This window comes from Paroedura picta, chromosome 2, assembly GCF_049243985.1.
Source record: "Paroedura picta isolate Pp20150507F chromosome 2, Ppicta_v3.0, whole genome shotgun sequence".
NCBI classification, from domain to species: domain Eukaryota; kingdom Metazoa; phylum Chordata; class Lepidosauria; order Squamata; family Gekkonidae; genus Paroedura; species Paroedura picta.
In genome coordinates this window covers 161756449-161770827 of record NC_135370.1, presented here as the reverse complement: position 1 = coordinate 161770827, position 14379 = coordinate 161756449, and the positions used below count along the sequence as shown (strand labels likewise).

Sequence of the window (14379 nt, the reverse complement as noted above, 5' to 3'; positions counted from 1 at the left end):
TGGAGACATGGCAATATATTTGCAATTAAGCAAACTTGTTTGAATAGTTTTTTGTACTGTCTCCGTAGATTCCAGAATGTTTACGGAATAGTTATCCCAAACCTGATCAACCTTGTTACCTTTATGTAATTGGAATGGTATTAACTACACCTCTGCCCGATGAGCTCAACTTCAGGCGGCGAAAACTTTATCCTCCAGAGGATACTACAAGATGCTTTGGAATACTGACAGCCAAACCTATACCTCAGGTAGGAAAATATGTGTTTGTACACGCTGTTCTGCATCAAAGTGTCCTTGATTTGTTAATGGGGTTAGAGTTAATATTTTTTTAAAAAATTGTTGAACATTTATTGTATGACATGACCATGTATTATGTTGACCTGGTTCCCCCATGGCCAGTGATGGGCCTGGAGGGGGTGGGAAGGGGAGGATACTCAGGTGGGCGTATATACAGCTCTGCTTCCCACCTATATTCTTCATGATTGCTTCATTTCTGAGGTTTCTCAAAGCCTGAAGAATGTTTCCGGGGTTTTCTCAACGATAAAGTTGAGAAAGGCTGCTCTAGGTACATGTTTGATAATCGGCAGGGGAAGAAAAAAATTATGATATATCAGGAACTCTGAAGGAGGACAAGATGGGATTCATATGTTAGTGGCTGCAAGTATCTCCTATATCAAAGAACTGAGATTGGATGTTCAGGTGGGTCTTTTGGGGTGAACTAAGGTTACCGATGGTGGGATGCTATTTGAGGTAGGGGGAGAGGGTTGAATGTTGGATGCTTTGGTGTTTGGGCGAAAGTGGACAGTGATGCATTTTAATCAGCAGTGAGTAGCTGGCTTTCTGTGTTTTGGTGTGAGGAAAGAATTAATGTGAAAAGCCGGGCAGCTTCCTTTGTTGAAATGCCTAAGGATGGGACGTGGAAATGAAGATTATTGAAGAGCTGGGCATTCCACGTTCCCATCTTCAAAGTGAGGATGCTAATGCTGAAGGATTGGTGATGTGGGGAGCTTGGTTGCGTTAGCTAACTATATAGTTCTTATACCATGGATCCATGTTGCTTCTTAATAGAGCCATTGTATACCTTTCTTTCTGCTAGCTGTCAAAATGAACCTGCTCCTGACACGTAGTTCCTGTGAGTTTCTGATCACAAAACATTTGCAGGAATTAGTTGCTGTAGATTTCTGGCTCTTGTTTATGAAAATGCAGGCCATTTCTCTACCTGCTTAATAATAATTTTGCAGAACAGTCTGACTGTAGATTATGCTTATATCAGTGACTTGCTGAAAACAGATTGACTTATTTTGGTTTACTTTCTCTCCTTAGATTCCTCACTTTCCTGTATACACCCGCTCAGGAGAGGTGACCATATCCATTGAGCTGAAGAAATCAGGTTTCACTTTATCTTTACAAATGCTTGAGTTGATCACAAGGCTTCACCAGTACATTTTCTCTCACATTCTTCGTCTTGAGAAACCTGCACTAGAATTCAGACCTACAGATGCTGATTCAGCCTATTGTGTTCTACCTCTTAATGTTGGTAAGAAGGAACTGAAAAAATAATAATGGGTCTCGTTCTGTTTATATGGGGGTGGTGGTTAAAGTTTTAGGGAAGAAGAAGAAGAGTTGGTTCATATATGCCGCTTTTTCTCTACCCGAAGGAATCTCAAAATGGCTTACATTCGCCTTCCCTTTCCTCTCCCCACAACAGACACCCTGTGAGGTGGGTGAGGCTGAGAGAGTCCTGATATCACTGCTCAGTCAAAACAGCTTCATCAGTGTTGTGGCAAGCCCAAGGCCATCCAGTTGGCTGCATGTGGGGGAGAAGCAGGGAATAAAACCTGGCTCGCAAGATTAGAAGCCCACACTCCTAACCACTATACCAAACTGGCTACACAGTGTATAATCCGTGCCAGAAACAACCAGCTTTGAAGGAATGCTTGGTTTTCCTGCAGCATATTTACATAGCCACCTATTGGAATTATGTATTAAGAATCTAGAAGAATGTTCAGTTTTGAAATATAACCAAATAAGTATATATTTTTTTGTTTTGTTTGTTTCAGTTGATGGTTCCAGCACTTTGGATATTGATTTTAAATTTATGGAAGATATTGAAAAATCTGAAGCTCGTACAGGCATTCCCAGCACACAGTATACAAAAGATACTCCTTTTATTTTCAAATTAGAAGATTACCAGGATGCGGTTATCATTCCAAGGTGAGTACTTTGTGATCTGAATGTGTATATTTGTAACAAATTTGTTTGCTTGCTAACGTGTCACAAATATAAACATAAGGATATGAAATCATCTGGTTTAGAGATTTCTGGCTATCTGATAGGGTTTTGTGACAAAGTAGGAAAAAACATAGCAAGATATTCTTTTCATAGCAAGATACTACCCCGTGGGATTTTGTAGTACAGTCAACTGACCTTTAAAATAGGTAACTGGAAAGCATGGAGATTGACACCATTGCTAGCACAGGGGAAGAAAACTGAGGAAGCAGTAAACAAACCTTTAAATATTTATGCAACTTCAAGCATAAATAGAAAGAAGAAACGTTCATTTTTATACCTTGCTTTTCCCTACCCAAAGGAGGCTCAAAGCAGCTTACAATCGCTTTCCCTTCCCCTCCCCACAACACACCCTGTGAGGTAGGTGGGACTGAGAGAGCTATGACAGGACTGCTCTGTGTGAGAACAGTTCTATCAGGACTGTGACTAGCCCAAGATCCACCAGGTGGCCACATGTGGAGGAGTAGTAAATAAAACCTGGCTCGCCAAATTACAAGCTACTGCTCCTAACCACTGCACCAAGCTTTGTTTTCCTTAGGAACCTTTCCCAGCCATGTGCAGGTGAATCCAGTGATAGAAGGAGGACAAGCTAGATGGAATCTGGGCTGATGATGACATTTAAGCGAGGATGAAAGCCTAAAATCTGTTGCATTCTACTTGTGTTCTTGAAATGTAGAGTTGGATCCAGTGGCAAAAAAAACAAAAACAAAAACCATGGGACTTTCATGCATAAAAGTGTTTGGGATGGGTGTTAGAATAAGAGGAGAACTGAGCAAAGCTGGCTGGATACAACCCATATGATAAATCCTGTTTCACTCCTCTTTTCCCTTTTTCGGTTGAAATAATGCTCAGGTTCCGTAGAACCAAGCAACTCATCTCATGTCCCTCATGCTTAATATAAACAGTTTGATTATTTCATTAGTACCCCACAGCATAGTGATTTTGACAAAAGGGGGAATTTCAACAGCACTGGAAATTTATTTCATGTTTCAACCGGAATTTCAAGTATTTCAAACTCTTTTAGGATGCTTATTCGGTTTAGCACTTGACATTATAATCTCAAACATTTACTTTTGTCTAGGTATCGAAATTTTGATCAGCCTCACCGATTCTATGTTGCTGATGTCTACACAGATCTTACTCCATTGAGCAAATTTCCTTCCCCAGAATATGAAACTTTTGCTGAATATTATAAAACCAAGTATAATCTTGATCTGACCAATCTCAACCAGCCATTGCTGGATGTGGACCATACATCATCAAGGTAAAAAGCATACTGAGAACTTAAAAGGAATGTTCATTTGGATTTTGGGACACTCATTAATCCTGGCCGTTGTTTACAATCATTTTTTGCGTGGGTGATTAACTGTGCCATGGTAAGGAGAGTTAGAAGAAAGCAGCTCTGTTGAGGAGTATAGTTCAAAAAAATCCATGCTATAAAGCTTCCAAATTTGAGTGGTGATTTTTATATGTAGCTTCACACTTTCTTCCACTATTTGCATAACTATTTTCAAAAAACAAATATTAACTGAAGTTGCCATTGGGCTTTGCTTAAAGTGAAAATTCAAGGTGAATTTGGTGGATTCGTTTGAGCGAAGCTTCCATGAATTTCATGGAAAAGAAGAAAGCTTTTGAAGGTTAGACAGATGATTCAGGAGGGATTCATGTATTTCGTACCCTTTGCAGTAAAGGCTTCTTTTCTTACTTTGTACTCCTTCCAGTCACTTACCAAAATGTGATGTGTCTAACAGCAACATGTGGCATGGCTGCTACAAAGGTATATCTGTGTCAGTCTGCTGTAGCCGAATAACACAGTTGTCCAATGGCACTTCCAAGACTAGCGATATCTGTTTCTATCCTGCTTCGGGCAGGAACGGCCGCTTCGGATGCCAAAGCGCCCAACCCTAATTTCTATATGAGCTTTTGTTCGTCATGCTGACTTGTAATAAAGAATGCAATCCTAAATGGAGTTGCCACTTTCCTTAGGCCTTTGACTTCAAAGGAACTAGAACAATTCCGCAGAGCCTGCAAAAGGGAGCTCTTCTGCCAGGCATTTGGTGAGGTTGACCAGAACCATTACCTTCCTCTGGGCCCCCCGAGCCTCCCTCCCATGAAAATAATCCCCTGAGCCGTCCACCCAAGGGACCATCAGTATGCTGCAGCTGAATTACTGTTCAATACTGTTCCATTGTTCTACTATATTACTGTTTTATTGATATCTATTATTCTCTGTTACAGTTATTTATATCCACTGGTTTTTCTGTACTGTTCCTGTTCCACTAAGTTCTATGTAAACTGCCCTGAGGCTCAGGGGAGGGCGGTATATAAACGTAAAATAAACAAATAAATAAAATAAAGGGAATGACAGCACAGGACTGCACTGTTAGCATTCTGCATAAAATATTTTCATGACATCTATTTTTTAGGCTTAATCTTTTGACTCCTCGCCATTTGAATCAGAAGGGAAAAGCTCTTCCATTAAGCAGTGCCGAGAAGAGAAAAGCTAAGTGGGAAAGTTTGCAGAATAAGCAGGTAATGGTATATTCTCCATTTTATGGCACTCGGTTTTTAAATATCATTAAAGGGTGACTGCGTACTTAGAAAGGGGGATTCTTTTTTCTTTATTACAGATCCTTGTTCCGGAACTCTGTGCTATACATCCTATTCCAGCATCCCTGTGGAGAAAAGCCGTTTGTCTCCCAAGCATTCTTTATCGTCTACACTGCCTTTTGACAGCCGAGGAACTCAGATCCCAAACCGCCACTGATGCTGGTGTAGGAGTGAAGTCACTTCCTGCAGATTTCAGGTATTTATTTATATCTCACTTTTCTCCCCAGTTGGGGCTCAAAGCTGCTTTTAGAACATTGTTCTCCCTTCCTCCATTTTCTCATAACAACCACCACCACCCTGTGAACTAGGCCTGGTTAAATGTGACCCACTGAGCTTCTGTGGCAGAGATGGGGAATCAAACCCAAGTCTCCCAGTCCCAGTCTGTTGCTCTATCCACTACTACTCACTGGATCCCAGCAGTTATTTTTATTTATCTGTCTATTTATCCATCTATCCATCCATTCATCCATCCATCCATCCATTCATTCATTCATTCAGAGATTTTTATACCACTCTCTTGTGACTAGTCACTTCAGGGCAGTTTACAACAAGTTTAAAAATTAAAATAAACAATTAAAATTCTTATTGCTTAAAACTACTAGCCAGTGGGGATGAGGGGGGAGAGGGGCAAAGGGGAGGATGGAGGGGGAAGGGCCTGGATAAGAGGTTCAGTCAATTTTTCTTCTGGCCTCAACCACTTGGCAGAAGAGCTCAGTCTTGCAGGCCCTGGTGGAACTCCTTGAGCTTCAACGGGGCCCTAATCTCCACCGGGAGTTCATTTCACCAAGCAGCTGAGGTCAAGCGTACTTCTTTGGGAATGTGGACTTTCAACTGGCTGGCATTAGCTGATTGAAGATTTCTCCGAGGGGCGTATTCAGATTTCTGCAGTCTATGGTGTTTGGATCCAACCTATTGGGTTATAAATCACACAGGTGCCAAATTAACTGTGGTACCACAAAAACCATGATGCACATGGACATCCAGACATCATCTTTTAAAAAGCTTACTAGGAGTCCATGGTGCCAGTTCATAAGCAGATGTGAGAAACTGAGCATGCTTCAAAAGCAGTTTTAGAAGAAGAAGAGTTGGTTATTATATGCCACTTTTTCTCTACCAGAAGAAGGCATCTCAAAGCAGCTTACACTCATTTATCTTTTCTCCTACAACAGATACCTTGTGAGGTAGGTGAGGCTGAGAGAGCCCTGATATTACTGTTCAGTCAGCACAGCTCTATCAGTGCTGTGGCAAGCCCAAGGTCACCCAGCTGGCTGCATGTGGAGGAGGAGCAGGGAATCAAACCCGGCTTGCCAGATTAGAAGTCACTCCTAACCACTACATCAAGCTGGCTCTCATTTAATGCCTTGTAGTAGGATTACTGTGTGTAGGAAGCACCAGCATGGATATAGCCATGAGTTCTTGGTTAACTGGATAATTTTATCTCACAGATACCCTAATCTGGATTTTGGATGGAAGAAATCTATTGACAGCAAATCCTTCATCTCTGCTGCTTGCTCCTCTCTGGCAGAGAATGAAAATCACTGTAAGCACAGCGCAATTGTAGTCCCTGAAAATGCTGCACATCAAGGTGCTAATCAAACCTCTTCTGCGGAGAAGCAGGACCAAATGTCTGTGAACCACAGAACATTGATTGATGAGGCACCCAGTAAGCTCCCGAGTGATCTTTCAGTAGAACTGGCAACAATCAATGGTGTTTCTTACAATAAAAACCTTGCCAACGGCAATTGTGACTTAGACTTCTGCCAAGGAAATCAGCTAAATTACTGCAAGCAGGAAATACCTGTACAACCAACTACCTCGTATCCTATTCAGAATTTATACGACAGTGAGAACCAGCTCAAGCCCAGCAATGAATGTACTCTACTGAGTAATAACTATCTTGATGGAAACGCTAACAAATCTACCTCAGATGGATGCCCCAAAATGGCAATGACCAGCAGTGCTTCAGATGCTTGTAACCTTTCAAGAGACAGAACGGATTCCGTAGACAGCCCTTGCAAGGGGTACTCATCGAAAACCCTCGGCCCAAATCCCGGTCTTATTCTTCAGGCTCTGACCCTGTCAAACGCCAGTGATGGATTTAATCTGGAACGGCTTGAAATGCTTGGCGATTCGTTTCTGAAGCATGCCATCACTACTTACTTGTTTTGCACTTACCCCGATGCTCACGAGGGACGCCTGTCTTACATGAGAAGCAAAAAAGTAAGTAGGCTTTCCATGTTCTAAATATGTTGTAAAACAGGGGCAGTCAACCTGTGGTCCTCCAGATGTCCGTGGACTCCAGTTCCCACGAGCCCCTGCCAGCATTCGAATGTTGGTAGGGGCTCATGGGAATTGTAGTCCATGGACGTCTGGAGGACCACAGGTTGACTTACCCCTGTTGTAGAAGACCGCACCCAGTCAAATTTGTTGGATGTTTCTAATAGCATTGCGATAATCTGCCTTGAGAATTTCATATTAAATATGCTAATGCACAGTACCAGCAGTACTACAAATTAATTAATTGTTGAAGGATTCCGAGGAATTTCTAGAACCAGAACGTAAGAAGAAGTGCCTTCGTGGATGAGATGAATAGTCCCTCTAATACAGTATCCCATTTCACATTCTCGCCTGGAGGGCAAACTAACAGGGCACAGAGGCCGAGGCCCTCCCCTCTCTCTAAGCACTTGGATTCAGGGGTTTCATGCCTGGAAACCTGGAGATCTCTTTAGTCACCATGGGTAGTAGCCATTTATACGCTTTCTCCATGAATCTGTCTGATCCCCTTTTAAAGCTATCTGTTTTCATAACACTGTCAGTTGGCTGCGACCTACTGCTAAATTATGCCCCTAACTTCTAGAACTTAAGAAAGGAAGCAATTTCTCTAAGCCTGGGATGGAGAAAATGGTTATGAAGTTCTGTCAAATCTGCCCCCAGACTCTTTTTTCTCAAAGGAAAGATGCTCCAACGATTAATTGACTTGGTTGCTCTCCTTTGTATTTCCTATGCAGTGCTCTTTTGAGCAGAGCATACAGGTATTCTCAATGACGCCACACTATAGATCCACACAGGGGCAACGTAACATTCTCTTTTATTCTCACTTTATATTATAATGGTCCACAGCAATAAGGGTTTGGGTTTTTGTTGGTTTGTTTTTACTGCAGCCGCACACAGTGCCCACTACAACCCCATGGGTCTCTTTCCCTCACAGTCCCTGCTGGTTCCCATCATTAAAATGTATGCTTTCAAAGTTGAACTTCTCATGTTGACTGCACACCCTTTTTAGATATATCGTCCTATACCTTTTCTCAATCCTATATTAACCACCCACAAACTTGACATCTACTCTGCTTACCCCATATTCTGGGTCAGTTATGAACACAAAGTAGAGCTGGTCCCAGTGTTGATCTTTGTGGGACATCAGTCTTCACTCATGGCAAGGGCCATTGGATTATTGATCTGAGATTCTACTCAAAACAATGTTCATTTGAGTCAGCCGTTTAACTGTGGTTCACAACATGATTTATACCTTCAGGATTAGATTAAGATATCTACGGGGATTACAGAGTAAATATGACTTTATCACACTTTTCACCCTCTCCCAACTTTGAAACCATATGCCTGGCTGAGGTATTTAGTGAGACACGTGGTAATTTGCAGGTGCAGATTTCAGCAAAATGCTATGCATATGTTGTCATTGTATATTGCTTCAGGTAACTAGAATTTCTCTGCTGTGATACCATGTTTTGCATAGCATTAGGGCTGCTAACTCCAGGTTGGAAAATTCCTGGAGTGATGGGATGGAGCCTGGGAAAGGTGGGGTTTGGAGAGAAACCTCCACCCTCCAAAAGCAGCCATTTCTGCAGGGGAACTGATCTCTGTCATCTGGACATCAGTTATGATTCTGGGAGATCTCCAGGGCTCACCTGAAACCTGGCAACTCTGCAAAGAGTTTAATTCTGTGAAAGTATTAAGTAGGGGCAAAATAAGAGAAGGGAGGGATCCCTTTACCAAGGAAAAGCAGAGATCAAAAATGTGCAACTTTTTAAAAATGTTGTAATGGATTCAAATCCTTAATTTGCTTAAACATTGCTGCAAAATATTTAAGCGCTCTTTGAAATAAAGTATTTATGGAATTTTCCTATTAAGGCACGACATAGGAAAGCCTTATTTTATTACACCTTGTATATTGCTTGGAATCCTTTATTGCAGGGGTAGTCAACCTGTGGTCCTCCAGATGTCCATGGACTACAATTCCCATGTGCCCCTGCCAGTGTTTGCTGGCAGGGGCTCATGGGAATTGTAGTCCATGGACATCTGGAGGACCACAGGTTGACTACCCCTGCTTTATTCCAATAAGGAACTTTTATCCTCAGTGTAACCTTGTAGGAAACCCTGTAAAGGGAGGGTACACTCACACTGGCTTCCCAAAAGCTGCTCACTGATCTTTGTAGCGAAGGAGGAGTTTGGACTTTTTTCCACGACCAAGCCCCAGTTTACCAGCCATTGATTGTACCATGCTGTCCCTGAAGATTTCCTAGTTCAATAGCAATGAGCTGTTTCCTATTGTGGAAATGGATTTTTCTCCAATAGTATCCATTTACCCCTGAAAAACCGATGCTGGCATTTGCAGAGTTTGTGTAGACAGGAAGAACACTGTCATGAGAAAGGAGCGTTGGGCAAAACCTCGCTTTCCTTTCTTTTCTGCTTGTGGAGCTGTGTAAACATTAATATTTGCATGCCTGAAGAAAAATAAGAAGACCGAAATTAGATCTACTTCAGTGAACCAGTTTTGGATTCACACGACAGACCATCTGTGGCACTCTTTTGCTTGGGTTGTTTTGAAATAATAAAGTAGCTTTGTTTTACATATAACTCTGGGTCTTTCTTTGCATGAAACAAAAAATGGGCTGCACCCAGCAAGGTGTCAGCAAAACAAAAAGGGGGAAATGCCAGGTGATAGATGATTGGTTCCTTATACAAAAGTCCCTAGGTGTTTCGCCATGCAGGCCTCATCAGGCAAATCAGAATATTCACCTTGTGCTGGAACTGTCCGCAGTTAAAAGAATTAAATCCTTTTACAGTGGAGCGCAGAACAATCTGATTCCCCCTATGGCGAAACACATAGCGACTTCATGTAATAAATCAATCACTCATCACCTAGCATTGTTTTCCTTTTTGTTTTGTTGACTTGTTGGGATGCAGCCCATTTTTGATGTGGGACACATCTTCTGGCCGCCTCATCAAACAGAAATGAATACAGGTGTGACGTCCATAGTCCCACCCATGGAGTGCACCAGAAGATGTAGACGGCCCAGCCAGCAGCTGCGCCAGCCCTGGGGGCCTAGGTAGCTGCTGTGCGCCCAGCAGGGGCCAAGGCAGCAGTTGCCCCGCCCCTGAAGCCTTGGCAGTAGCAACACTGGCCCTGGGGGTCGATGCAGCAGCTGAGGCCTGAGGAGAAGGTAAGTGAAAGAGGGAGCGGGAAGGAAAGGGAGTGTGAATGTATGTGTTTGGTTGGGAAAATAATGGGGAAACAGGGGTGGGGGAGAGAAGGGAGTGTATGTGTGTGTGAGAGAGAGGAAAGGGAAAGGAACCAAGGAGGAAGTTGGGAGACCAACAGGTAAGGGAAGAAACAGAGGGGAGGGCATCTCTGTGTGTGTGTGTGTTTGCAAGGGAGGGAGGGGGCCCTGATCAAGTAGCCCTGGAACAGGTATGTGTCCGACATACCCTCTGAGAGTAAGACTGTAAGTAGATTTGTTCTTTATCCTTGCATTCTTCACATGAACATTCTCCTGGTTATAATGTTTTGGTCAAAAGACAATGGACACAAGGTTGCATGCAATATCCAAGCAGTGTAATTATGAAATGTTGTGTATATTTGGCCTGTGTTGCTTTGAATATAAAAGGGGAATTTGTTACTGTAACAGCATGCTACATATATATATATAGCCTAAATTTGCTTTATTTGTCTTCTTTCATGCAATCCTCTATAGATTATGATAAACACTTTTTCTTAAAGGTCAGCAATTGTAACTTATATCGTCTTGGGAAAAAGAAAGGGCTTCCTAGTCGCATGGTGGTATCGATTTTTGATCCACCTGTCAACTGGCTTCCTCCTGGTTACATAGTAAACCAAGACAAGAGTAACGCAGACAAATGGGGAAAAGATGAAATGGTAAGCCGCTGTTGAAGTGCATTTACAATTAAATGTTTCCATTTATTTATTCAATTTATGAGCATGTCATGACGAAGGAAAGAGAGAAGTGGGGCCTCTGCTTCTTATGCTACTTTATCTCTGTTCCTAACTGTTCTTACAGCATTTCTGTAGTTAAAAACATAGATGGTGTTTTGTATAATTTGGTAGTACGGTAGAAGAGGTTTAAAATCTGCCACTTGTGTGTTTTTGTTTTGACTTGCTATTGTAAAAGTTCACCTTCAGAAAGTTCCAGAGTTTTGGTGCCACTACTGAGAAGGGTCTTTCCTGGGCCCACTTAATTTCAGAAGGTGGAAGCATCCAAGGCAGGTCCTCTGAAGATGACCATAGTGGTTGGGCAAGTTCATAAGGTGGTCCTTCCGGTATGTTGGCTCCAAACCACATAGGGCTTTGAAAGTCCTTAAATTGTGCCTAGCAACAAATTGGGAGCCAGTATAAATGGCCAAGACTACAACAATATGGTCCTTAATATCTACCCTAACATCCTAGCTGCCGCATTTTGCAACAACTGAGGTTTCCAAACACTTTTCAAAGGCAGCTTCATGTAGAGCATATTGCAGTAACCTAACTGGGATATAATCAGGGCATGCACTGCAGTGGCCAGACCTTTACTTTCCAGGAAAGGCCACAGCTGGGTAACCACTCAAAGCTGGCAAAAGACAATCTTGGCCACAGCTGCCACCTGCTTATCCAGCAGTAGGCCTTGGGGCCAAGAGCATCCCTGGACTATAGACTGGGGGTGTGCATTCAGATCTCCCCAAACGAAAAATATGGCAGAAAAATACCTTATTGGTGTTAAGCTGCTCCTCAAGAGAAGCCATCCCAGCCAGGATTTGCATGCCTCAGGGAGTGATCTCCCCAGAGCACGCAAATCCTCGAGTTGGTTTCTCTTGCAGCACAGTTTAAACCCGGCTGCAGGAGAAGCCAAGCCAGCCCCAAGGTTGGGCTGGCTTTTTATTTTTAATTTTATTTTTTTAATATGTCTATTCAGGATTTCAGAAAAATCCCAGATCTAAATATCGTATCAGTATTGGGACACGGGATTTTTCGGAAATACAAAAAATTTTTAAAAAAATTAATGTATGATAGACCTGAAGAATAACAAATGTTAAAAATTTCTCATCTCTAATATGGACATGGTCCTTCAAGAGGAGTGCAACCCCACCCGGAATGGGTAGCACCTGAAATCCTGGTGACCTTCCATTCACCAGTAGCACTTCCATTTTGTCAAGATTAAGCTTTCATTTATTAGCCCACACCTCTGCAGTGCTTCCAGGCACTGATTCAAGGTTTCTGTAGCCTTCCCGAGATATGCCAGGATCATGCAGTACAGTTGAGTGTCATCCATATATTGGTGACAGTCCAGGCCAAATCTCTGGATGACCTTTCCACTATTTATATGGGTGAATACGTTTATGATGCTTTTGTAAGGGGCTGTTATTGTGCTGTTTCCAGGATGGATCTTAATCTTGAAAACATTTATCATAGGGATTATTAGTTTATTGCTGTTAACTGTTGCATCTTGTATAGATCCCAAAGCTTTGAAATCTTAAGCTACTTCTTCGGTCTGCTTTGCTGGCATTTAATGTTGCTGGTGATGAAAGACAGTGAGATTCTGAAGCCCTTATTAAGTATAAACCTTATTTTACCTAAACCATTGGGACAGGTGGTTTTGGAGGACCGAGTCCTCTCAAATTCCACTTTCTCATTAAGACTGCCAGTTGTCAAAAAGATTCAGATGTCTATTACTAAAGAAATAACCAGCTCAAAACTGACAGTGCAGTCCTATGCAGACTTGGAGAAGAAAGGGCTCAGACTAGAATAATTTTGCATAGCGCAGTGAACTGTGAGTTTAAGTGCCTTGCCTTGCTTTGAATTGGTATTTCATAGAACGTCAGAATCAGGATCAGAAATGGCACATAGATGAACATCTTTTTTTAAAAAGCCATACTTTGAAGACAAAACCACCAGAGGGCATACCAAAATATTTAAAGATCTATTGGAATGTTTTATTGTACAGTAGAACAGGAAGACATTCTACGTATTGTATAAATGTGTTCAAGCCTCACTTCAAAGCCAATCATTGTATAATTTGCTAAAAAATAAAATGGGTTTACCATGTATCATGCAAGTATAGAAGGAAGAATTAAAAGCTGCTCCTGATCCCCAGACAGAAACAGAAGCTAGCAACCAAGTCATCCACCTCCTCCCCCCCCCCTTTTCAGAAAATAAAATACAACAAGGTATATTCAGAAGGTATTATTTAGTACTATATGTATGCAGTAAATTCCTTTTATGGAAGGAGATTTAAGTATGTTCTGACTGCAAATGAAAGCTGATTTAAAAACAAAATTAGAGAATTTCAGGGCCACTCCACATAGACAAGCCACCATGCAGTCTTCCTAGAGCTCTTGAGCCATCATTGTTTTTCACTATCTTAAATAACATGATAGCAGTAAACTTGGCTCTATTACTGCTCATTTCTGACTAATTTAAGAAGCACTGGTTCCAGTACAGGTCTTGGGGGGTGGGAGGGGCAGCTTATTTTCTTAGAATCATAGAACCATAGAGTTGGAAGGGGGTCATACAGGCCATCTAGTCCAACCCCCTGCTCAACGCAGGATCTGACCAAAGCAGCCTAAAGCAATTCTTCTGTTAGAACTATAGGTTTAGTCCTACCCTCCCTTTGTATTTATTTAATCACCTTTTGTCTTTTCTTCTTTTAGAATAACTGTTAGGCTGGCCTAGAAGCCTTTGAGTTGGTCAAAAGTTTTGGAAGTCCAAGTATATAATAGCTCAGCTCAGCGGTTGGGAATAAGATTCAGGTTCCCTCCCTTCTCCCCGGAAACCCTTTCAAACTTCCCGTTTGTCATCAAATCAGAGTTTGGTGTTTTTTTCTGAATCAGCTCTGTGCCTTAACAATAACCAGAGAGTGTCCTAGCAACAGAGGGAAGGGGGGAACAGATGTTTAGGCCTGAAGCTTACCGTGGTTTGGTGCTCCATCTGAATTGTCCCCAAGCCTTTCCTTGCACCAGTCAAGGAACAAGAATGAGCCCTGGCCAAGGACCCATTTTGATTACACGTGCAGCTTATTTCTCCTGAAGAACATTTCAGTGTTAGTTTAGCTTACTTCATATATTTGTCCCAAATCATAACTGAAAAATATATTGGCAAACAGCATGAGAAATGTTATCTATGCTAGGTCTAAATTATTCCTATTTTGCGCTAGCTTTTTTCCCCCCAGATACAATTTGCGTTTGAAAACCAAA

At 42.0% G+C, this 14379-nt stretch overlaps 1 protein-coding gene across 4 annotated transcripts in view; it reads left to right on the top strand.

The window, feature by feature from the left end:
* The window catches only part of DICER1 (dicer 1, ribonuclease III), a 67745-nt gene that overhangs the window by 43794 nt on the left and 9572 nt on the right, over positions 1–14379 (top strand). For all 4 annotated transcript variants that reach the window (XM_077323588.1, XM_077323585.1, XM_077323587.1 and 1 more), the window contains exons 17-24: positions 69–248; positions 1324–1537; positions 2061–2214; positions 3371–3553; positions 4716–4821; positions 4920–5095; positions 6345–7119; positions 10916–11071. In XM_077323588.1, coding sequence (XP_077179703.1) covers positions 69–248; positions 1324–1537; positions 2061–2214; positions 3371–3553; positions 4716–4821; positions 4920–5095; positions 6345–7119; positions 10916–11071 — 1944 coding nt within the window. The remainder of the gene's footprint in view (positions 1–68; positions 249–1323; positions 1538–2060; positions 2215–3370; positions 3554–4715; positions 4822–4919; positions 5096–6344; positions 7120–10915; positions 11072–14379) is intronic.